The sequence below is a fragment of the Lepus europaeus genome, chromosome 8 (assembly GCF_033115175.1).
Source record: "Lepus europaeus isolate LE1 chromosome 8, mLepTim1.pri, whole genome shotgun sequence".
Classification (NCBI taxonomy): Eukaryota; Metazoa; Chordata; class Mammalia; order Lagomorpha; family Leporidae; genus Lepus; species Lepus europaeus.
The window spans coordinates 64,833,249-64,859,388 of NC_084834.1; the positions used below are offsets into that span (position 1 = coordinate 64,833,249).

At 40.5% G+C, this 26,140-nt stretch overlaps 1 protein-coding gene across 7 annotated transcripts in view; it reads left to right on the forward strand.

Annotated features, from left to right (window-relative positions):
* Positions 1-13,296, forward strand: part of ZGRF1 (zinc finger GRF-type containing 1) — a 105,783-nt gene extending 92,487 nt beyond the window's left edge. For all 7 annotated transcript variants that reach the window (XM_062199715.1, XM_062199716.1, XM_062199713.1 and 4 more), the window contains 6 exons: positions 2,021-2,148; positions 4,102-4,225; positions 11,265-11,441; positions 11,582-11,716; positions 12,652-12,913; positions 13,099-13,296. In XM_062199715.1, the coding sequence (XP_062055699.1) occupies positions 2,021-2,148; positions 4,102-4,225; positions 11,265-11,441; positions 11,582-11,716; positions 12,652-12,913; positions 13,099-13,229 (957 nt within the window). In that variant the 3' untranslated portion in view covers positions 13,230-13,296. The remainder of the gene's footprint in view (positions 1-2,020; positions 2,149-4,101; positions 4,226-11,264; positions 11,442-11,581; positions 11,717-12,651; positions 12,914-13,098) is intronic.
* Positions 13,297-26,140: the final 12,844 nt, after the last annotated feature.

Here is a 26,140-nt window from a genome sequence, read left to right on the forward strand (position 1 = left end):
CATGTGGGTATAGGGCCCAAGTACTTGGGCCATCCTCTACTGCCTTCCCACACCACAGCAGAGAGCTGAACTGGAAGAGGAGCAACTGGGACAGAACCGGCGCCCCAACTGGGACTAGAACCCGGGGTGCTGGCACTGCAGGTGGAGGATTAGCTAAGTGAGCCGCGGCACTGGCCTTCCCACTCATTTTTTACAGGGATCAATTTTCAATTGGATTTAAACACCTAAGAATAATTCTGTGTTAAGAGTTCAACCAATGGGCCGGTGCCGTGGCTCAACAGGCTAATCCTCCGCCTAGCAGCACCAGCACACCGGGTTCTAGTCCTGGTCAGGGCACCGGATTTGTCCCAGTTGCCCCCCTTCCAGGCCGGCTCTCTGCTGTGGCCCGGGAGTGCAGTGGAGGATGGCCCAAGTGCTTGGGCCCTGTAGCCCATGGGAGACCAGGAGAAGCACCTGGCTCCTGCCTTCGGATCAGCGCGGTGCGCTGGCCGCGGCGACCATTGGAGGGTGAACCAATGACAAAGGAAGACCTTTCTCTCTGTCTCTTTCTCTCTCTCACTGTCCACTCTGCCTGTCCAAAAAAAAGAGTTCAACCAATGGTATTAAGTAGAAAAAGAAAATAGTATAAAGAATAAAATAGTAAGCTGTTCCTCGACAGCCAGGACAAGGGGGCTGATCAAGTCATTGCTTCGCATAGTGGCAGTTTCACTTCTACAGGTTTCTTTTTAGGTGCTCAGTTAGATGTCACAGATCAGGGAGAACATATGACATTTGTCCCTTTGGGATTGGCTTATTTCACTCAGTATGATGTTTTCCAGCTTCCTCCATTTTGTTACAAATGACTGGATTTCATTTTTTTTTTTTTTTTTACCACGGTGTAGTATTCCATAAAGTACATATCCCATAGTTTCTTTATCCAGTCTTCCGTTGACAGGCATTTAGGTTGATTCCATGTCTTAGCTATTGTGAATTGAGCTGCAATAAACATGGAGGTATAGAAAACTCTTTATTTGTTGATTTAATTTTCCATGTGTAAATTCCAAAGAGTGGAATGGCTTAGTCGTATGGTAGGGCTATATTCAGATTTCTGAGGTATCTCCATTGTGGCCATTTGGGGAGTGAACTAGTGCCTGGAAGACTTCTCTCTCTCTCTCTCTCTCTCTCTCTCTATCTCTGACTTTCAAGTAAATAAATAAATCTTAAAAAAAAGAAAGACTTGTACTAAAGGTTACAAGTACATCTTAATTTATTGTTGTTTAGAATTAGTTTGTCATCTTTGCCTGGTTAAATAATTAAAAATACTAATGTACCTCAAGGTTAAGGATAGAACAGTTCATTGGATATTCAGTGTTTTTTGTGACTAACTTTGGCCTGTGTTGATAGAATACATTTAGTATTTGTTAAGGTTCATCTAGATGACTAAGCATATAGGTCATCCTTTATATTTTTAAAGTCTTTAATGTTATAGTACCTTTCTTCTGAATATCAAAATGTGCCTTTTATATGTTCTTATTAATGGACTTAGAGTTTAAGTAACCTATATTTTGTGATTTCTATTTGTATGTGGGATTTTTATTTAAACATTTATTTATTTGAAAGTCAGAGTTACACAGAGAGAGGAGAGTCAGAGAGAGAGAACCATTCATCCGATGGTTCACTCCTCAGTGGCCACAACTGCCGGAGCTGCACCAGGAGCCAGGAGCTTCCTCCAGGTCTCCCACATGGTGCAGGGGCCCAAGAGCTTGGGCCATCCTCCACTGCTTTCCCAGGCCATTGCAGAGAGCTGGATCGGAAGTGGACCAGCCGGGTCTCGAACTGGTGCCCATATGGGATGCCAGTGCTTCAGGCCAGGGCGTCAACCCACTGCCACAGCGCCGGCCCCTGTATTTGGGATTTTGATTTCTGATAGAGAGGAATTAAATTAGGACTAATCTAATTTCTGATTTTAGTCTACAGTTTCTTTGGTAAATATATTTTCTTTCAGTATTTGTTAATTGATAACATTTTTGTTGTAATTAAGGTTCGAGTAGTTGGAGTTACCTGTGCAGCCTGCCCATTCCCATGCATGAATGATCTTAAATTTCCTGTTGTCATGCTTGATGAGTGTAGTCAAATTACTGAACCGGCTTCTCTCCTTCCCATTGCAAGGTAACATTAAAGATTCTTTTCCCAAGTACCCTCACATATCACGTTTTATCATATTTCATGAGCTCAGGCTCTTATTAAACTTTTGTGAAAAATCTTAGCAATCCAAGAAGTAAGCTAATTTCTTCAGAAATATCCTTATTTATTTTAAGGGCAGAGTGACAAAGAGGGAATAAGAGAGATCTTCCATCTGTTGATTCACTTCCGCAGATGCTTGTGACAGATAGGGCTGGGCTGGATGGAAATCAAGAGCCAGGAACTCCATCTGCTTCTCCAACGTGAGTGACAGGGATTCAAGCACTAGCAGTAAGGTAGATCAGAAGTGTAGTAGCCTGGACACAAACCCGACTCTCTGATATGGGATGTGGGAGTCCCAAGCAGTGGCTTAACCCACTGTGCCACAACACCTGTCCCAAACTAATTTTTGAAAAGAATTCAAAAGGAAACTTTTTAAGGTAAATGCATGAAAATTTACAGTTTAAACATTGGAATCACAGAATCCTTAAAGCCTTGGGAGTTCTAGTGCTTCAGTTTTAAATTTTTCTCAACTAGATTAAAGGTTCCTTCTTAGTTATGGTTTGAGAACCTAACTCCACTGAAGAATGTACCTTTATGTTGATATAATTGCAGGTCTAAGGTTCTGAAAATAATTTTTTAAAAGACTTATTTATTTATTTGAAAGTCAGAGTTACACAGAGAGAGGAGAGACAGAGAGAGAGAGAGAGAGAGAGAGAGAGAGAGATCGATCTTCCATCCAATGGTTCACTCCCCAATTGGCTACAACAATCAGAGCTGCACTGATCTGAAGCCAGGAGCCAGGAGCTTCTTCTGGGTCTCCCACGGGGGTGCAGGGGCCAAGGATTCGGGCCATCTTCTACTGCTTTCGCAGGCCATAGCAGAGAGCGGGATCAGAAGTGGAGCAGCCAGGTCTCGAACCGGTGCCCATATGGGATACCGGTGCCTCAGGCCAGGGTGTTAACCCACTGCGCCATAGTGCCAGCCCTTAATTTTTAGAAAATGAAAGAATGTAAAGTTTTTAAGGAAAAACAGTTTGAAAATGAACATTTCTCTCAAAATTCCCAAGATTATAAAATAAAATCTAAGCTGTTCCAGGCAGTTGAAACATTGTACTTTTAGAGCATCTCTTATTGAGCAATCCTAAAGTAATGGGAAGAGCATCAGACCTAGCAATCAATAGGTTTGAATTCTAGTCCTTGTTTACTTCTCAGTTAATGAGGAAGTAGGGTACCAGTTGTTATGGATTGCCTGGGACATGGGAAGTTCCTCAATTCAGAGACTTTCAATTTAAAACTCGGATAATACTTGCTAAGATAGGATGAGTTAGTCATCCTACCCAGGAGGAAGGGGTGGAAGAGCAATAAGGCTCTGGGTGGAGGGAAGAAGAGAAATACGGCACCTACCATATACTAAACACATTGCATACTTCATCCAGTCGTTACAACAGCCGTGCAGAGTATTATCACCTCCAGTTTACTGATTAGAATCCTGACACCTAGAGAGATTAAATAACTTTGTGTCCATGCAATACAATAGAGTTGAGATCTGGATGTAGACTTGCCTACAAAACTTGATATCCTACTCATATCCCATGATATCTTACTCTTACCTCTAAAACGAGAGTGTAAACCAACGCTTCTAATTCTAAGAATTTATGGTTTCTGAAAATCATTGTTTCTCAAAGTGTATGTTAGACTAATTACAGACAGGAGCAAGGGAGACTTACTAAACTTTATGTGGAAAAAAATTGTTATATGAGATTCTTTTCTATATAACATTTCAAAGGCTTTAATATATTTCTTGGCACTAATTTTAGCCTCCTTAATTCTCAAGATACTTAATGGGATTCCAGTATTTTGGAATACATTTTGAAAAGTACAATAAATGATACCAATGCAACATTTTTTAATTGCTTAAGTTTTGAATTTCTATTTTTAGGTTTGAGTGTGAAAAGCTGATTCTTGTTGGAGACCCCAAACAGCTGCCTCCTACTATTCAGGGTTCTGAGGCAGCTCATGCAAATGGATTGGAACAAACTCTTTTTGATCGACTTTGCTTAATGGTATGAACTACTAAATTCATACAGATTTATTATTTACTGATTATATACTGTGTGAGTTAGTAGAGAATGCAAATATTGGGAAGGGGTTATGAAGGTGGAGTCGGGGTGGGGAGCTTACTGCTCTAGTCTAGGAGAAGATAGTTTTAAAAAAGTGGAGAGAATGCAGTCTCAGGGAAGAATTAGGGAGAAAACAGTGCAGGAAACTATGAAAATTAGGGGGACACAGTGGACCTATGTGGAGGGCGTAGATGTGCACGACTCAGGACCCAAGCAGCCGAGAGCCTCAGCACCAGCTTTGGAGAACAAGGTGAGACCAAACTGCAGCAGCCTAAGCCAGTAGCAATAAAGCTGTAGGAAGAACCTGGAGGGAATCCAACTTGGAGCTTGGTGGGGGATAGTGTACCTGCCAAACTAGAGGAGAAAAACAAGGTAGGGGGCACGTTTCTCTCTCCCTGATCACCCTGCAAAGGCGTCCCGTAACCAGCTGATAGTGGGCACCATTTTGGATATATGTAACAGCTGTGCCAGCTCATGTCAGCAACCAGCTGAGTGGAGACTCCTGTCTGATGGAGTGAATAGACAGGGGGTTGGGTGTTTGTGACTATGGGAGGCTTTTGTGCCAGGACTGTGGAAACACTGGGGCTGAGTGGGAGGACTCAGGGTGTGGTTGGAACTTTGGGCAGTCACTGTTGAAGGCTCCACATGCTCAGTCTATCTGGTTCCTTGGTGAGGACATTGCTTGGGAATCTGAGCTTACATCAAGGACTGCACAGATCCTTTGTGTGGTCCTTGTGGCAGAGTGGACGAATATTATACCCACTGGGACTAGCACCCAGGCACTGGTCTCCTTTGAGGAGAGGAGGTAAGCTGAGTCTACACCAACAGAGCAGAACAAACTTCCCTTCTGATTTAAAAAAAAAATTTACCATGCTCAACCTGGGTTACCTTAGATACTGGCTTCACCCTGGAGCACTAAACATAGCTCCCTGGCCACACCCACCACTAGTCTCTTTGTATTCGCTGAAAAAGTAGACACTCCAACAGAGGCATAGTCCAGAAATAAAAGCCACCACAGCAATAAAACAAAGAAGAAACAATTCACAATTGCTGAATAATAAACAAAACACACCAATTCAAGAAACAAGAATAAGGAACACAACAACATGATGCCCACAAAAGAATATAAAACTTCAATTCTAGATTATGAAGATGAAGAGATTGAAGAAATGCCAGAAATGGAATTCAAAAGACTGATCATAGGATTACTTATAAGTAATCAGAAGCGAATACATGAACTAATGAAGACCATATATGGCATGAAAGAAAATTTCTCCAACGAAATTGACATCTTAAAGAGAAATCAAAGTGAAATCTTAGGAATGAAGAATTCAATAGAACAAATGAATTCAATAGAAAAAATGCAGTGGAAAACCTTAACAACAGAATCAGTGAGGCAGAAGAAAGAATATCTGACTTAGAAGACAAATCGCAGGAAATTATACAGTCAGACCAAACACAAGAAGAAGAAATTAGAAATCTAAAAAAAACACTGTTGGTAATCTACAGTATACTATCAAACTACCCAACATATAGGTTCTAGGAGAATACAAATATTATAATACTGGGTCCTTATTCTTAAATAATTTATAATTGGATTTGTCTACTCTCCCTTTTTAAAAAAGTCCTGGATTGTAAACTTTTTAACTTATTTTGTTCGAAAGGCAGAGTGATAGAGAGAAAAGGAGAAACAAAGAGAGATTTTCCATTCATTGGTTCATGCCCCAGATGTTCACAACAGCCATGGCTGTGCCAGGCTGAAGCCAGGGGCAGAAACTTCATCCAATCTCCCACATAGGTGACAGGGGCCCAAATACCTGGAATATTGTATGATGCCTTCCCAGGCACATTATTCAGGAAGCCGGCTTAGAAGCTGAGCAGCTGTGACTCAAAACAGACTCCCATATGAGATGCTGCGATCATGAGATGCAGGTTAGATTTAACCCTCTGCTACATAGTGCCGCCCTTTGGGAGTACTCCTCTTAATGATAAGTGGAAACCTATGACTTAACTGCCCCTTTATGAGAAGAATCTTTTCTCTATGTACTTTAACAGTGGATAGAAAATATATTGCTTTTGCTCTAAAACTGAGAAAAATCTAAAATTCTCCTATTTACTTCACATTTCTAAAATTTTTAATACTATTTTTAAAATAGAAAATGATGTTCACATAACAAAAGTGAACAAATTCAGTTGCATTTAGTACATTTACAATTCTGTATAACCACTACCTCTGCCTAGTTCCAAAATATTTCATCACCCCAAAATAAAACCCCATACCCTTATAGCAGTTACTCCCCATTTCCTGTCCCCTCCAACTCCTGGCAACCACCAGTCTGTATTAGTTGGTATGGATGTAACTATTCTTTGATTTTTCACGTAAATGGAATCATACAATATGTGACCTTTTGCGTTTGGCTCCTTTCACTTGGCACAACATTATTGAGGTTCAACCACATCATAGCATATATCTGTAATACATTTGTTTTTTTAAAGTACATTTGCAGTGTTGTGCTACCATCACATACCCATTTCTTGACCTTTTTTCATATCCCAAACAGAACTATTTTTGAAGGGTTTATTTATTTCAAAAGCAGAATTACAGAGACAGAGAGAGATAAAGAGAACTTCCATCCTCTGGTTCACTCCCCAAATGACCACAATGGCTGGGACTGGGCCAGACTGAAGCCAGGAGCTTCTTCTTTGTCTCCCATATAGATGTAGGGCCCAAGGACTTGGGCCATTTTCCACTGCTTTCCCAGGTGCATTAGCAGGGAGCTGGATCAGAAGTAGAGAAGCCGGGACATGAACTGATGTTCATATGTCGGTTTGCAGGTGGTGACTTAACCGGTGACACCATAACACCGGTCCCCCAGACAGAAGCTTGGTATTCATTAAGCAAGAGCTCCCCATGTCCTTCTCTCCCAGCCCTTTCGTAACTTCCATTCTACTTTCTGTTTGTATTGATTTCCTATTCTAGGTGCCTAATGTAAGTGAAAATATACAGTATTTGTCATTTTGTGTGTGGTTTATTTACATAGCATAATGCTTTTAAGGTTCATCTATCAGAATTATGTTTCAGAATTTCATTGCTTATTAAGGTTAAATTACATCCTGTTTTGTGTATATATTATATTTGTGTTGGTGGGTATTTAAGGTATTTCCATTTTGGCTGTTGTGAATAATGTTGCTGTGAACACTGGTTTTCAAATATCTGTTCAAAAGTCCCCACTTTGATTTCTCTTGAATATATAAACAGAAATGCAATTCCTGGGTCGTGGTAACTGTATGCTTAACTTTTAAAAAAAATTTTTAAAGACGTATTTATTTATTTAAAAGGCAGAGTTACAGAGAGGTAGAGGCAGAGAGAGACAGAGAGAGATAGGTCTTTCATCCACTGGTTTACTCCCCACATGGCCACAATGGCTGGAGCTGCACTGATCCAAAGCCAGAAGCCAGGAGCTTTTTCTGGGACTTCCATGTGGATGCAGGAACCCAAAGACTTGTGCCATCTTCTACTGCTTTATCAGGCCATAGCAGAGAGCTAGATCAGAGGTGGATCAGCCAGGACACAAACCAGCACCCGTATGGGATGCTGGCACTGTAGGCAGTGGCTTAACCTGGAACGCCACAGCACCGGCCCCTGTATGCTTAACTTTTTAAGAAGTTACTAAACTGTTTTCTCCCAGTAGCTGTACCACCTTTCATTTCTAACAACAATACACAAGGGTTCTACTTTTCCACATTCTTACCAACCTTTCCTATTTTTCTTTTTTCTTTCATTTTTTTGTAATAGCCATCCTATTGGGTGTGAAGTAGTATCACACTGAGATTTCTGTAAAAACTATTGATATTGAGCATGTTTCATGTGCTTACAGGCAATTTGTATATCTGAAGAAATGCCCATTCAAGGCCTTTGCCCATTTTTGTTGTTGAGTTATAGAAACTCTTTTTTTTTTGATAGAGTGGACAGTGAGAGAGAGAGAGACAGAGAGAAAGGTCTTCCTTTACCGTTGGTTCACCCTCCAATGGCCGCCGCAGCCGGTGCACTGCGGACGGTGCACCACACTGATCCGAAGCCAGGAGCCAGGTACTTCTGGTCTCCCATGTGGGTGCAGGGCCCAAGGACTTGGGCCATCCTCCACTGCACTCCCTGGCCATAGCAGAGAGCTGGCCTGGAAGAGGGGCAACCGGGACAGAATCCGGGAGTTATAGAAACTCTTTACCTGTTCTGGATATCAACCCTTTATCCAATATATTATTTGCAAATATTTTCTTTCATTCAGTGGGTTGTTTCTTTGCTATATTGATAATAACCCTTTACTATTCCTTTTACTAACCTTTTTTATGCATGGAAGTTCTAAATTTCTATGGAATCCAATTTATCAGTTTGCATGTAATACTTAGGCTTTTGGTGTCATTTTCATTAAATTGCTGCCAAATCCAATGTCATGAAGACTTTCTCCCATGTTTTCTTCTAAAAGTTGTATAATTTTATTTATTACATTTAGGTCTTTGATTCATTTTGAATTAATTTATATGGTGTAGAGGAAGTGTCCAAATTCATTGTTTTTGCTATCCATTTTCCCAGCACCATGCGTTATAAAGACCATCTTTTCCTCATTAAATTGTCTTGTTACCATTGTTGATGATCAATTGACTATATATGTGAGGATTTATTTCTGGGCTTTCTATTTTATTCCAATAGTCTGTGTGACTTTCTTGCTTTTTAGGCCTGAAAATATGTCTGATTATAATTATAGCTTTTATACAGTAATCTAAATCAAAACACTCTGATAAACAGAATATTAAGATATTCCAACCTAAAGAATAAAAAAAAAAAAAAAAACTTTTGCCAAAAAACCTACTTTACTATTGTTGCCAGTTTAAATTGCACCTGAGGAGTTATTTTGCTGTTTGGACTCAAAAGTATGCACTTTCTTAACAGGAAGGAAAGCTGATGTGAAACTAAGGGAATTGTTAAATCTCAAATAAACTTTTCTTCTTCCATAACTGATATTATTTCCTAAAGAATTCCTCTAATGAGATTTTAGGGGGCCGGTGCTGTGCTGTGGTGAGCTAAGCCTCCACCTGTGGCATCAGCATCCCATATGGGTGCTGGTTCATGTCCCCACTGCTCCTCTTCCCTTCCAGCTCCCTCCTGTGGCCTGGGAAAGCAGTGGAGGATGGCCTAAGTGTTTGGGCCCCTACACCCACATGGAAGAACCGGAAGAAACTCCTGGCTCCTGGCATTGGATCCACCCAGCTCTGGCTGTAGCGGCCGTTTTGGGGAGTGAACCAGTGGATGGAAGACCTCTCTCTCCTTCTCTGTCTATAATGCTACCTCTTAAATAAATAAATAAATAAATAAAAGGAGATTGTAGGCAGAATACAATTGAGGTTTTGCTTTATTTTTGTTTATTTGAAAGGGAAAGACATATAGTTCCCATCCACTTCTTCATTCCCCAAATACCTACAACAGCAAGGATTGGGCCAGGCCAAGGTTGGGAACTCATTCCAGATCCTCTATGAGCGTGGTAGTGCTGCCAGGCATGGTCTTCATTAGCAGGAAGCTGGAGTCAAGAGCAGAGCTGAAATTCAAACTCAGGCACTCCAGCGGGGAATGCTTGCATCTCAGACGATTTTTCACTGCTTACAAAATGCTTGTCCCAAATTCTCTGCTTTAAAAGGCAGATATTCTATTGATATCATGTTTCTTCCCTGCCTCTCTATCCCCTCCTATGTTGTTTGTTAGTTTCATTGTTAGTTTTGTACTCTCTGGGTATATAACATGTTTTTTGTTCTTTAATTAAAATTTGTATACTTTCAATCAGTTCTATATTTAGTAGATTGAATACTTAGCTTCTTCAGTCATCTGAGTACTTTGGACTTTATCTTCAATATATTGTTTTCATGAATGGCTCACAGATGCCTGCGTTCTTTAATTCTTATTTATAATTGTCTAATTGAATATATTTATGTTATTAGCTTTGCAATCATCATTGTCACAAATATTGTTAATCACTGAATGGTATTGGATGAATATATACAGTAATTTAGTTATTTCTCTAACAATGAATATTCAGTTGTTTTCAATTATAGATAATGATCCTCTGAGCATTTTTATACCTAATACTTTTTTGTCGGAGGTTTTGTCAGAGTTGCGACAGTTTTAAGCACCTCAAATTTAAGCAAATTTAAGCAAATGTATGACCCTAGAGTACTAAGGACTGAAGATTCAGAATGAAAAATGGCTTTTACCAAGGAGGAAATTTATTATATCATGAATGAGTTATCAACAGCACTTACTAGTTTTAACAGTTTGTTTTCAATTTCGTGTTAGGCCTACTCTAGATAGATTGTGAAAACATCACGTTAGGGGCTGGTGCTGCGGCGTGGTAGACTAAGCTTCCACCCACAGCTCTGGCATTCCATATGGGCACAGGTTCGTGTTCCAGATGCTTCTCTTCTTATCCAACTTTCTGCTATGGCTTGGGAACGCAGTAGAAGATGGCCTAGGAGCTTGGGTCCCTGCACCCACGTGGGAGACCCAGAAGAAGCTCCTGGCTTCTGGCTTCAGATTGCCTCAGATTGGCCCAGCTCTGGCCAGCACACCCATTTGGGGAGTGAACCAGCAGATAGAAGGTCTCTCTGTCTGTAACTCTGCCTCTCAAATAAATAAATGAAATCTTTAAAAAAAAAACAAAAGTGTAACTTAAGAAAAAACATATTAGATACCAAACTTACATGATAAATTTCAAATTTGAACTTTTCTATTTTATAGTTTCCTAGTGTAATAGTTTACCATGAACATATTTTTTAGTAGTTTTTAAAAATATTTTTATTTGTAGTGTATTCCATCTTGGTAGTCATTTAATAATATGGCAGTATTTTTGCTATTCAAAATAGCATCATTTTTGATCCCTAGAGAAAAATTTACTGTTTTAAATTCTTATTTTCCTGTATTTTCTGTATTTCTTAGGGTCACAAACCCATTTTGTTGAGAACCCAATACCGCTGTCACCCTGCCATCAGTGCTATCGCTAATGATCTGTTCTATGAAGGAAAGCTTATGAATGGTATTTCAGAAACAGACAGGAGCCCTTTACTGGAATGGCTGCCAACCCTGTGTTTCTATAATGTTAAAGGGCTGGAACAGGTAAAATAACATTACTGTTGATAGGAGTCAACATTGTTTAGTTTCTTTGTTTAATTTTATTGTTGTTGTTTGTCTGATTTTACTTGGTCTTTCCATACCCTTTCTGGGAATTATAATTTAGGATCTGTTTCTTATTCCAGATTGAAAGAGGTAACAGCTTTCATAATGCGGCAGAAGCTGGTTTTACACTCAAGCTGATTCAATCACTGATTGCAAGTGGAATAGTGGGCTCTATGATTGGGGTGATAACATTATACAAATCCCAGATGTACAAGGTTTGTATTACATATTACAATATTTGTCACATATTAAATACCACAATTATGTATTATAATATTTGATTTTACATTTGCTGATAGATTTGTTTGGGTCATGAAAAACTTTTGGGACTATGATTAATGTACTAAAAAAGAAACATTCAAATTTTTTTGGTCTGGATTTTTTTTTGTATAATTAAATGTAAACCCAACAAGGTTTAATTAAATTCAGTTTACAGCTGTTGGGAAAAAATTCAAATAAACAAATTAGAGGGAAGAAAATATGGTGTATGCTTTGTGTTTTGGGACAGATGGGATTGAATCTGTGTTTTCCAAAATGTTCTTTCATTATTATTACATTTTATCAGCAAATTAAGGATAGATACCAGATATCAATGTACGCATGAGCCAATTACTTCTAACTAGTTTTTCTTTTTCCTTATAGTATTTTTTCATCTGTTTATTAGATTATTTCTCAGCTCCAAATTAGCATATCCAAATGAGTCACTCAGCAAGATAAATCATCACTTTTGATTTTGTTTCATAATTATCTAGTCATTTACCTATCATTTTAGAAACTATCCAGTCAAGTCCATGTGAGTCAGAAAAGAGCATTAAAAAGTATCCACTCTCTGCTATGGCCCGGGGAAGGCAGTGGAGGATGGCCCAAGTGCTTGGGCCCTGCACCCGCATGGGAGACCAGGAGAAGCACCTGGCTCCTGGCTTCGGATCAGCGCGATGCGCTGGCTGCAGCGGCCATTGGAGGGTGAACCAATGGCAAAAAGGAAGACCTTTCTCTCTGTCTCTCTCTCTCACTATCCACTCTGCCTGTCAAAAAAAAAAAAAAAAAGTATCCACTATTAGTTAAATAAAATGGCTACTCTGAATCTGTTCAGCAGCTTAGTTCTTCGGGATCCCTGCCCTACGTGACCTCTTTCTTTTTTCCTCCTCAGCTGTGTCATTTACTCAGTACAGTGGATTTTAACGATCCTGACATTAAAGCGGTGCAGGTGTCCACAGTGGATGCTTTTCAGGGAGCTGAAAAGGAGATCATTATTCTGTCCTGCGTAAGGACAAAACAAGTAGGATTCATTGATTCAGAGAAACGAATGAACGTTGCATTGACCAGAGGAAGAAGGCATTTGTTGATTGTGGGAAACTTAGCTTGTCTGAGGAAAAATCAATTATGGAGACGTGTGATCCAACACTGTGAAGGTAAAATATAGATGTGTTTAATTCAAGCATTTTGAGTGAAAATTGACTTCGTTGGGTTAATTCTTGGAGTGCCCCAGACAAGAACAGCTGTAGATTTGCCACTTAGGGAGATTAGTGACATAATAATAACATGGAGACCCCCATAGAGTCAAGAATAGTTATCTCATGTTTTATATCTTTTTAAGGAAGGAAAGATGGATTGCAACATGCCAGCCAGTGTGAACCACAGCTGAACCATCTTCTTAAAGATTATTTTGAAAAACAAGCAGAAGAAAAACAGAAGAGAAAGAGTGAAAAAGAGAAATCTCAATCATGAAAAGACATGGTATAGATATTTTGTATTTATATAAATTCAGATTCATGTTATACTATATATTTTTATATTTTATTACTCCAATACCCTTGTTACTAAAAAAAATTTAGTTCTATGATATTTAAATAACATACTAAATAAACACATATAAACTATTTGCTTTTCAAAAAATATACTTATTACTAAGGCAGTATACATTATTATCAAGATAGGTTGAAGGCAATATAAAATTTCACTAATAAAAATTGTTTTCTAAAAGGTATGACATTTGTTTGTTAATGAAATGAATTTTACAAGGGTCAGAGAAAATCCTTCATGGGGAATACCAGTGTACTTGAAAAATAAGTGATCATCTTAAAAGCTCATGTATTAGAATGGGTTTACACAGATATAGCAGCACACTCCTTTCTAAACTGTGATTCTATCAGAATCTTAAAAGTAAATATAATGCCCACCATTTTGAAAGTAAAAGCATTCACAATAAACTTTCAAGAAGTATAAAAGAGAAGAGAGGAAAACACTCCAAGTGCACACCTGGAGATAATAGTGCTCAACACTGGACCATGGCCAGTCCCCAGCAGCATACCCAGTACAGTCACTACTTAGTGTTTATTGAATGAATGAAACATGAATGAATGAGATACCACTTTCAGTTAATTTCTTCCTGATCTCTTTCCTGAGCACTTGCACAGAAGTTATTGGCATATATAGAATATATACATTGAAACTTTTTAATTATAAAAATAATATATTCTTGGGCCAGTGCTGTGGCACAGTGGGTTAAAACCCCGGCCTGCAGCGCCAGCATCCTATATGGGTGCCTGTTTGAGTCCTGGCTGCTCCGCTTCCCATCCAGCTCCCTGCTAATATGCCTGGGAGGGCAGTGGAGGATGGCCCAAGCCCTTGGGCCCCTGCACCCATGTGGGAGACCCAGAAGAATCTCCTGGCTCCTGGCTCCTGGCTTCAGATTGGCTCAACTCTGGCCATTGTGGCCATTTGGGGAGTGAACCAACGGATGGACCTCTCTCTCTGTGTCACTACCTCTTTCTGTAACTGTGTCTTTCAAGTAAATAAAATATATGTGCTGCCAAAGCGAACACATCAAGTAAATAAAATACATCTTTAAAGAAATAATAAGAAAGCTTGCAAAATACACAAAATTACATAGAAGGAAACAAAAATCACCTAGACATACACTATTCATGCGTAATATTTAACAGATTACTTCTGTCTTTTGGTTTGTATTCTAGACATGTATGTAAATTTTAAACCATTTGAGGCCATATTGAACAAAGGAACAGTTACATGTCTTAGATGGAAAAATGCCAAGGTCTTGATTATAATTAATTTCAAAGTATTTATCAATTAAAAAAAAACTTACTCAAGTTACTCAGAATTCATTTTGAAGATGTAAAAATGCTTGCCTGAGATGCTACCCATTAGAAAAATGATCAGTCTACCTCTGTGTAACTCTTCTTTTATGTTAGGGAGAAAAATATATCCAACAAACAAAACTTGTAGGTTAGTAATTCTCAAGCTTTGTCCCAGTTGTATATATTGCAACAGCTGCAACTTTTTTTTTAAGTGTCCACCCAAACTATAAAGTGAAAGATGTGACTCCTTATAATGGGTAAGGAATAATTCAAGGAAGTATTACAGAGCCATGCTTTACATCTGAGCTCTACAATCAAACAAATACATTTAAACCAGAATTCTGAGTTTTACTGCCCAAACATCCCCCCATTATTATATCTTAATTCTGAGCTTATTCTAGGCCATCTGGAACTAGAGCTCAAGTAATTTTTTTTTTTTTTTTTAAGATTTAGTTACTTATTTGAAAGGCAGAGTGAGAGAGATATCAATCAATCTTCCATCCACTGGTTCACTCCCCAGATGGCTGCAACAGCCAAGGCTGGGCCAGGCTGAAGCCAGGAGCCTGGAACTCCATCAATCCCTTCCATATGGGTTGGAGGGGCCCAAGGACTTGGGCCATCTTTTGCTACTTTCCCAGACAGATTATCAGGGAGCTGGATCAGAGGTGGAACAGCTATGACTTGAGCTGGCTCTCTGATATAGGATGCTGGCAAGTGGCTTAATCTACTGCACCACAACACTGGCCCCTCAAGTAACTTTTTTTTTTTTAACCAAGATGATGTGTCATATGAGTCTTTGTATATCTTAGTTTATATTTCTGTTACATATACTTTTTTTTTTTTGACAGAGCAATAGACAGAAACAGAGAGAGACAGAGAGAAAGGTCTTCCTTCCGTTGGTTCACTCCCCAAATGGTTCACTCCCACGGCCGGCACTGCGCTGATCCGAAGCCAGGAGCCAGGTGCTTCCTCCTAGTCTCCCATGCGGGTGCAGGGGCCCAAGCACTTGGGCCATCCTCCGCTGCCCTCCCAGGCCACAGAAGAAAGCTGGACTGGAAGAGGAGCAGCTGGGACTGGAACCTGGCGCCCATATGGAATGCCGGCGCTGCAGGTGGAGGATTAACTAAGTGAGCCATGGTGCCAGCCCCTACATATACTCTTTTTTTTAAAAAAAAATTTATTTATGTATTTGGAAAGCAGTTACACAGAGAGAGAAGGAGAGGCAGAGAGAAAGGGAGGTCTTCATTTGCTGGTTCACTCTCCAGTTGGCCATAATGGCTGGAGCTGTGCTGATCCAAATCCAGCAGCTTCTTCTGGGTCCCCCACGCAGGTGCAGGGGCCCAAGGACTTGGGCCATCTTCTACTGCTTTCCAGCAGAGAGCTGGATCAGAAGAGGAGCAGCCGGGACTTGAAATGGCACCCATCTGAGATGCTGGCACTGCAGGCGGCAGCTTTATCTGCCATGCCACAGCACTGGCCCCTGTTACATATACTTATGATTGCTATCTAAACACTGAGAATTGCCTTTGACCTGGCATACTGTTCATGTGGATGACAAATGATTGAATTTTCATCTCAAATTTATAGTATAGCTACCTGATTTTATTTTCTTAATCTAATCACTACTTGTTTTCATCTAGAACTGCTCGAAGATTCTGATAGGAACTTCTGCAGTTGCATCTGTGCCATCATTAGTTCTTCCTTTCCTCTCTGTCTCATTTTTTAACTTTTCCAGAAATTTCAGTTTCTGCAACCATGTAGGAAGACATCTTGAAAATATAGAGCTGCACTTCTCAACCTTGCCACTCTTTACATTCTGGACCAGGTAATTCTTTGTTATGGAGTGCTGGCCTGTGCCCATAGGATGTTTAGCAACATCCCTGGCCTCTGCTCACTAGATGCCAGTAGAACCTTATCCCAAGTTGTGATAATGTCTTCACAGATTGCCAAGTATTCTGATGAAAAGAATGGGCCCAGCATTCCAGCTGTTTGAGAAAGCAGCAACCGCACTTAGAATATGGTTTCCCCTATTTTTATAAGTCTTGTTTTGATCCAGGCAACAGTCAGTAAAGGAGGACACAGGATCTTTTTATTTTTAAGTGGGCATGCCTGCTCTGTTTCTAATGGCATTATTCAGGTCGATAAGCCACAGTGTCAGATCTTAGGTGTCTTTATTTTGATGTGTTTGAGGCTACTAAAACCTTTTTAAACAGTGTTATGGTGGTAGCTTAGAGATTGATAACAATATGCTACATTTTTCTAAGGGGAGCCATTTTGCCACTACATATATATTATTTCCCTTTCCCTAATTTACAGTATAATTAACAAAAAACAACACAAGTCTTTCAGAATTGCTTCTGGGCCAATCCTTTCCAATTTTTATTTTAAGATTTTATTTATTTATTTGAGAGAGAGAGTTACAGAGAGAGGGAGAGAGAGAGAAAGGTCTTCCATCTGCTGGTTCACTTCCCACATGGACAGAAAGGCCAGAGCTGGGCCAGTCTGAAGGCAGGAGCCAGAAGCTTCTTCTGGGTTTCCCATGCGAGTGTAGAGGCCCAAGCACTTGGGCCATCTTCTACTGCTTTTCTAGGCCATAGCAGAGAGCTGGATCAGAAGAGGAGCATCGGGGCCAGCGCTGTAGCGCAGTAGGTTAATCCTCCGCCTGCGGTGCCGGCATCCCATATGGTCCCGGTTGCTCCACTTCCAACCCAGCTCTCTGCTATGGCCTGGGAGAGCAGTAGAAGATGGCCCAAGTTCTCGGGCCCCTGCACCTGCATCGGAGACCAGGAAGAAGTGCCTGGCTCCTGGCTTCGGATTGGTGTAGTTCTGGATGTTGTGGCCATTTGGAGAGTGAACCAACAGAAGGAAGATCTTTCTCTCTGTCTCTCCCTCTCACTGTTTGTAACTATCTCTCAAATAAAATAAATAAAATCTTAAAAAAAAAAAAAAAAAAGAAGAAGAAGAAGAGCATCTGGGACACAAACCAGTGCCCATATGGGATGCTGGCACTGCAGGCAGAGGCTTAGCCCACTATGCCACAACGATGGCCCCTACTTTCCATTCTTACTAGCCCACTATAATAGCACTTATTTACACATCAAGCATAGAAAAGAAAAAGAGGTTATGACAGTACCAAAGGTGTGCATGGCTTGGTCTCTCTTCCCTTGCTTACTCAGTTCCCTTAGCCCAAGGTGAAGATTCATGTATCAAGCTTTCTCTGACCTTGGGTGGAGCTGACTCTCAGTGCATCTCATGTTAGTGGTTTTGTCTGTGGTTTTCAAGTTGGGAGAGATTGTATCACAAACTGTCATCCCAATCTAGGGGTCACATCTTACAATCTCCTTGCCCCAGACCCTGTGCATTAGAGTACAATTAGTCTTTGCTCACTCCTTCAAAGACCCAGTAAGAGAAGTAGGGGATTTTTGGCTCATCTACCTTATTTTTGTTAAAGAGATTAATAAATAAAAGCATTCTTCTGGTTGATGATATTCACCATTCTACGGTTGTCTTTGGTTTTCATATATAAACGTACTTCAAAAAGTTTGTGGTGGGGCAGGTAATTGACCTAGCAGTTAAGACACTGCTTGGGACACCCACAATCCCATATGGGAACGCCTGGTTGGAGTCTCAGATTCTCCTTTTCCTATCCCACTTCCTGCTAATGCATACACTGAGGAGCAGCAGATGATGGCTCAAGTATTTGGGTCCCTGCCACTCACATGGGACTTTCAGTCCTGCTCCTGTCTTTGGCCTGGCCCAACTCTGGCTGTTGCAGACATCTGGACAATGAACCAGAGGATGGAAGATCTCTCTGTCTCTGTCTTTTTTTTTTTTTTTGTACACACTTGATCTAAGCCAAAAGGCTGAGAAGCGATTTTTTTTTAAAGATTTTATTTATTTATTTGACAGAGTTACAGACAGTGAGAGGGAGAGAAAGAGAAAGGTCTTCCTGCCATTGGTTCACTCCCCAGATGGCCGCTACAACCGCACGGCGCCTATCTGAAGCCAGGAGCCAGGTGCTTCTTCCTGGTCTCCCACCCAGGTGCAGGTGCCCAAGCACTTGGGCCATCCTCTACTGCTTTCCCAGGCCACAACAGAGAGCTGGACTGGAAGAGGAGCAACCAGGACTAGAACAAGGGCCCATGTGGGATGCCGGCACTGCAGGTGGAGGATTAACCTTGTGCGCCACGGCGCCGGCCCCTCTCTGTCTTTTTCTCTCTCTGTCTCTGTGCTTCCCTGCCTTTCAAATAAAATGAAAAAAGGCCTTTGGAAAAATGGAATGAAAACACAAGTTCATTTTGGTACAAAAAAAATCCAAATATAGATTTTTTTTTTTAGACTCTGCATGTCCATGAACTTTTTGGAGACCCTTGTATTCTGAGTGAAAACTTACCTGAACTTTGCATGTTAGAACAACCAATATTTAACATAGAACAACTCTGTTCCCAACCCAGGCTAACAAACTCTTTATCTCTTTCATCTCAAATCCCCAGTTTGGATAGATGCAAATTAAACTTTAAGGAGTATCCTTTTCACTAAACAATCAATATTAAAATATATCATGATTTACAGTATACTTGTAAAGTTTTTGAGTCTTTTGACAAAAAGAACATTTGATTTGGAGATGCCAAAGCTGCATACTCTGACTATGGTTTAAATTAAAGACAGCTGTGAAATAGCTTTATACTAATGAGATTTTTTTATATTAAATAAGAACGAACTGGAAATTGGTGATTTACTTGACAGATATTGGACCTTGAAAATTAAATAATTGTTCTAAAAACATTAGATCAACACTGATTTGAAATGCCTGCTTTGTAATTAGTCATGAATGAAATGTTTGTTCTGTTCAAGTTATGTTTTCAGTTTACATTAATATGACTTGATTATAAAGGAAAAATATAAACCAAAATATCTGTGAGTTCTTGAATCACTAGTTAGGTTGAATTTTTAGTTTCAGTTTTAGTTTAGTTTTTTGTTTTTTTGTTTTTTTGTTTTTTTTTTTTTTTTTTTTTTTTTTTACTTCTAGTCTTCCTCACTAATCTTGTTTCTAATTGGGCAAATCTGGTCTTGATAATACAGTTACTAGGTATGTGTGTGTGTGTGTGTGTGTGAGAGAGAGAGAGAGAGAGAGAGAGAGCGCCAGAGAGAGAGAATATCAGAGAGCTGTCAGTTTGCAGGCTAAACAACTGGTGCAGAGGACTATGTAAGTGAAAATTTTGGCGTATCCATGATACTCAACCTCTTAAGTCAGAAACAGTGCATTTTATTAGCTGAGTTACTATAGACTTGTGGCTCCTTAGCATGGGACAGTTTTTTCCCCTTTGTAATGCAATTAAAGGCATTACATTCGTTGAGCATCTACTCTCTAGCTGGACCTGTTTTGAATGGCAACCAATTGGATTCACACTTCCATGCCAAGTGTGTGCAGTTTGTCACCCAGGTGTGGAGTACAGGACTAATTACACAACACAAAGTGTGTAGAACAGAATAGAGCTCTTTCTGTTGGAGAAACTTGAGAGTGTGCTTGAAGTAAGAAAATTGGCTTCTTTGCGCATTCTTTTGGAATGCAATGTGTACTTCTAAATAAGCTAACAACTAAGATGACCATGATTGTTTTCAGGAGCTCACATATTTTGTCTCCTACAACTTTGTGTTCCTTATCTCTAGAGACAATGCCAGGTTAACTGTGAAGCAGAGGCTAAGTCTTTGAAGAACAGATAAGGTGGTGAGAGGTAGAAGAATGCATGCTCATGGACAGGAGTAACTGGTGGGAAACACACATGGCTGGCAAATTCTGAGGTGTGAAAAGATCCCAGGTCTTTTAGCACAGATGTGTGTATGTGTATGTGACCAAATGACATCTCCCACACTGGTCTGTGACTCCTTTTAGGTGTTTTATGACCTATGCAGTGTTTCAAATGGATGAGGATGACCTCCCTGAGAAATGTGGAGTATCTTTGTGTGTCTGTGTGGGTGCAAACTGTTGAAATCTTTACTTAGTATATACTAAGTTGATCATCTGTATAGAAAGATAATTAAAAATGAATCTTAATGAAGAATGCAATGGGAGAGGGAGTAGAAGATGGGATGGTTTGTGGGTGGGAGGGTGGTTATGGGGGAAAAGCTGCTATAATCCAAAAGTTGTAGTTTCAAAATTTATATTTATTAAATAAAAGTTTTCTAAAAAAAAAAAAAAAAAAAAGAAATGTGGAGTATACATGAGTATGGGATCAGGATATAAAGCAAAGTAATGAATAGCAAGCACTCCAGGGTAATTTGCTGAGTCTAGATGTTGTTATGAGACTTGCTTTTATGTACTGCCTCAATGTAAGGAACTAAGGACAAAATAGACAACATCAGTAAAGGAAATTAGTAACTTTAATGGCAGTGAGTTGTTGTTTTTTTTTTTTTTAACTTTATTTATTTATTTGAAAGGCAGAGTTACAGAGAGGTGAGGGGAAGGGGGTTGAAAGGTGGTTCACTCCCAGGGAGAGAGAGAGAAAGACAGAGAGGTGGTTCACTCCCCAAGTAGCTGCAATGGCTGGAACTAGACCAGTCCGAACCCAGGAGCCAGGAGCTTCCTCCATATCCCACATGTTGGTGCAGGGGCCCAAACACTTGGACCATCTTCCACTACTTTCCCAGGCCATAGCAGAGAGCTGGATCGGAAGAGGAGTGGCCAAGACTTGAACCAACGCCTGAATGGGATGCCTGCAGTGCTTTACCCATAAGCCACAGCTCTGGCCCTGGCCAATGACTCTCAAGAGACATATTTTGCATTTATAAGTTGGGATCAGCACCAGCACAGTAAGTGCTTGGTGAAGGTTAGCCATTGAATGCTAGAATATCCAGGTGATGATTTTTTTAGTTCTGCTTATTTTTAAACATTTTCTCCTATATATTTTTGGGCTTATTTCTCTTACGAAATTTCTAGTATTTGTTCATATATAATATATGCCAAATGTTTATACTAAAAGTGTAAATACTTCATTCTGTATTCTCTTTTATTCATTATATCACATCTAAATTTTTAATTTTTTTGTTTAATTCTATCCATACAAGTATGTTTTTGCATAGGTAACAGAATTCACATGATTTAATAATCTTCAAGAACAAAAGAGAATATAGTGAAAAGTCTCTTTACTTACTGTGTCTCCCAGCCTCCCAGTTTCCTTTACAGAGTTAAGCAATATTGTAAAATTCTTTTCTTAAAAAAATTTATTTATTTGAAAGGAAAAGTTACACAGAGAGAGAAATAGAGAGAGAAATCTTCCATCCACTGATTCACTCCCCAAATGGCCTCACTAGTTGGGCCTAGGCCAGGCCAAAGTGAGGAGCCAGGTGCTTCATCTGGGTCTCACATTTGGGTGGCAGAGGCCCATTCACTTGGGCCATTCTCCACTGCTTTCCCCAGCGCATTAGTAGGAAGCTGGGTCAGAAGTGGAGCAGCAAGGACTCAGATTGGCAAGTACCCAAATTGGCATAGTAGGGAGCAGCTTAACCTGCTGTGCCACAACCACTGACAGGGCTGGCGCTGTGGCATGGTGGATGAAGCTGCCGTCTGCACCCGTACGGGTGCCGGTTCAAGACCTGGCTGCTCCACTTCCGATCCAGCTCTCTGCTGTGGCCTAGGAAAGCAGTGGAGAATGGCCCAAGTCCTTGGACCTCTGCACCCAATGGGAGACCCAGAGGAGACTTTTGGCTCCTGGCTTCAGATCTGCACAGCTCCGACTGTTGAGGCCAGTTGGTGAGTAAACCACAAGATGGAAGACTTTCTCTCTCTGCCTCTTCTTCTCTCTCTGTGTAACTCTGACTTTCAAGTAAATAAATAAATCTTAAAAAAAAAAAAAAATAGCTCACTGACATAAAGATCAAATAAAATGAGCTAAAGGATAAATTTATTTTGGTACAAAAACTTTTGAAATCCATGCATTATTTTTTCATACTATACATTTTCAATGAACTTTTTGAAGGCCACAGAAATAAGTACAAATGGTTTGTTCTTTTTCCATGCACACCTTTGTGTACCTTGCATTTTTCACTGTATCTTAGAGCACCTTCCACATTCTCTGTACTTTTAAAATAGCAAGTCTTCTGAAATTTGTCATCATCATCCTAGAATCCTTCAGTGTCACTGATCAGTGACTACACCTGTTTCCTGGCTTCGTCATTATCTCTCCTCTCCTGACACCTTACTATTCTGCCGATCTGTCAGCTCGCTTATCTTTTCCTGTCTGCCTAGACACCATCCTGCCTAAACACTGTCAACTGCCTTGGTATATTGCTGCTTGCTGCAGTTTTTACCAGTTTGTAAAATTCTACCCATGGATAAGTTTAAATCTCTTTTTCCATTTTCATAACACCTGGGCTGCAGGGTGCTCCAGAGAAAATTATACTAATATGCAGATGGGTGCCACAATACATTTAGGATAACTTGTCTCACATATCCCATATGCCCAGAAGTTATATGTCCCTAATAAGCTTTTCAACTCATTGTCTGCAGTCACTCTTCCCACCAACATGCAAATATGATCACATTAGAATTTTTCAGTGGCTTCTCATCACCTATAATATTGTTTCTCAACATGTGATCATTGGTACACCTGTATCAGGATCATTAAGTTAAGTCATTTATCCTAAAAAATTTGCTTTTTTAAAAAAAACTACTTTTATTGAGCTACAACCAATACATTGTACCCAGTTTAAGTGTACATATTCATTAATTTTTTTTTTCTTTTTTGACAGGCAGAGTGGATAGTGAGAGAGAGAGACAGAGAGAAAGGTCTTCCTTTTTGCCGTTGGTTCACCCTCCAATGGCCGCTGCGGCCGGCACATCTCGCTGATCCAAAGCCAGGAGCCAGGTGCTTCTCCTGGACTCCCATGCGGGTGCAGGGCCCAAGGACTTGGGCCATCCTCCACTGCCTTCCCGGGCCATAGCAGAGAGCTGGCCTGGAAGAGGGGCAACCGGGATAGAATCCGGCACCCCAACCGAGACTAGAACCTGGTGTGCCGGCGCCGCAAGGCAGAGGATTAGCCTGTTAAGCCACGGCGCCGGCCCATATTCATTAATATTGACAACTGTGTATGGACCTGTGCAACCACCACCAAAATCAACATGTTAGCATTTCCATCATCCCTAAATGTTCCCTTGTGCCCCTTTGGAATCAGTCTGTCCTCAAAGTAACCACTAATCCATTCTTATCATAGACTAATTATGATATAAATCAAATCATATCTATTTTTTGGTGATCTTTTAACCAGTATGTTTTTTAAAAATATTTATTTTTTTATTTATTTGAAAGAGTTACACAGGAGAGGCAGAGACAGGGCAGGGGGGCTTCCATCTGCTGGATCACTCCCTAATTGGCCGCAATGGCTGTGCCAATCCAAAACCAGGGTCATCTTCCAGGTGTACTATACGGATTCAGGGGCCCAAGGACTTGGGCCATCTTCTGCTTTCCCAGGCCGTAGCAGAGAGCTGGATTGGAAGTAGAGCAGCTGAGACTTGAACCGGCACCCATGTGGGATGTCGGCATTGCAGGCAGTGGCTTTATCTGCTACGCCACAGTTCTAGCCCAGGAAGCACCATCTTAACAAGGTGAGTAGAGGCTGCTGTGACCAGTATGTGACTGGGACATTTTGTTGGGCAGATAAATCCACAATCTTCACTGACTTTGAATCTGACCTGAAGGGTTGGTGGAGGGCAGGGCATCCACTTAGACCCATGAAGTGCTCCTCTCTCTTCAGTCAAGGTGTCCAGACTCAACTTACCAAGGTGGAGCACTGACCAACTTCTATCAGGCAGGCAGCTGGCTCTCAGAATGTCTTGGCTCTCTCTGTGAAGAGGGAGGCTTCTGGGACTGAGAGTGGATCCCCTGCTGCCTGTGACTGTGGGAGCCCTGTGACTGGGACTCCTGTGACTGTGTGATAGCACATGGGGTGTGGCTGGGTCTTTGGGCAATCACTGGGTCTGGCTTCAGAGGCCTAAGAGTTGACTGAATGAGGGGTGGGTGATTGCAGAAGTCTCTGTTCTCACACTGAGGAACACACAGATCCTTTGTGCAGTTCATGTGCCTGAGTGGGTGGAGTGCATAAGTGCTGTTGGCTTACCCTGGGCTGTTGATTCACCTTGGCAGAGAGGTGAGGCTGATCCTGCCAGCTGATGTGATCATACCCTCCCCGCTACTGATGATAGAGGAGATTTACCCACACCCAACTTGGGTGTCATTCTGGACTCCTACCCTACCCTCAAGCACTGGACAGAGCTCCCTGGTGCCATCCAGCACATGCCTCTGAATATCTGCTGAAGGAGCAGATACTCCACTAAACCATGGAGGCATGTTTAAAAGATAAGCCCTCAGGAGGAAATCAACAAGTATTTCCACAGATGCCTAAAAATAAATATAGAAATATAAGAAACATGAACAAGGAAGACAGTATAACTCCCTCAAAGGAATATAACAACACTTCAATATTAGAATGTGAAGAAGAGATTGATGAAATTCCTGAAAAGGAATTCAAAAGAATGGTCATGAGATTACTCAAAAACACAGACATACTTGACATAGATGAGAAATTCTGCTGGGAGATAGAGATATTGGAAGATAAATCAAGCTGAAGTATTAGAAATGAAGATTCCTTATGTCAGAAAATATAGTGGAAAGCCTTACCAACAGACTCAGTGAGGCAGAAGAAAGAATATCTGAACTAGAAGACCAATCTTTGGAAACATCTCAGACAAAAAAAAGAAAAAAAGAAGAAATTAGAAAAATTGAGAATAGTATTTGAGACTTATGGGATACTATCAAATGACCACACATGTGTATCTTAGGAGTTCCTGGACGTACAGAGACAGAGAACAGATTAAAAGATCGATTCAGTGAAATAACAGCAGAAACTGGAGAAAGATGTGGACATGAAAGTACAGGAAGCAGTAGAACTCTTAATAGATATGATCAGAAAAGATCTTCACCATGACAGATTATAGACAAACTTTCAAAAGTAAAAACATAAAGATCCTAAAATACACACAAGAGAAACACCATATTATCTTAAAAGGATTTCCAATTAGATGTACAGCTGATTTCTCATCAGAAACCTTACACCAGTAGACAATGGTGAGACATAGTCTAAGTCCTAAAAGAAAAACAAAAAAAAAACTGTCAACCCAGAATACTGTACCCAGCAAAGCTCTCCTTTATAAATGAAGGTGAAATAAAGACTTTTCCAAAATAAGAAATTGAAAATACTGTCACCACCCATCCAACCTTACAAATGATACTTAAGGAGAAACACAGAAAGCATCATGAAAGAATGTCAATGCAGAAAGTCTCCTAGTTCTGGTGTAGTGGGTTAAGCCACCATCAATGGTTGATGTCCCTGCTACTCCACTTCCAATCTAGCTCCCTGCTAATGGTCTAGGAAAAGCAATGAAAGATGGGCCAATTGTTTGGCCTCTGCCACCCAGGTGGGAAACCAGGAAGAAATTCTTGGCTCCAGTTTTTGGCCTGGCCCAGTTGCAGCTGTTGTGGCTATCTG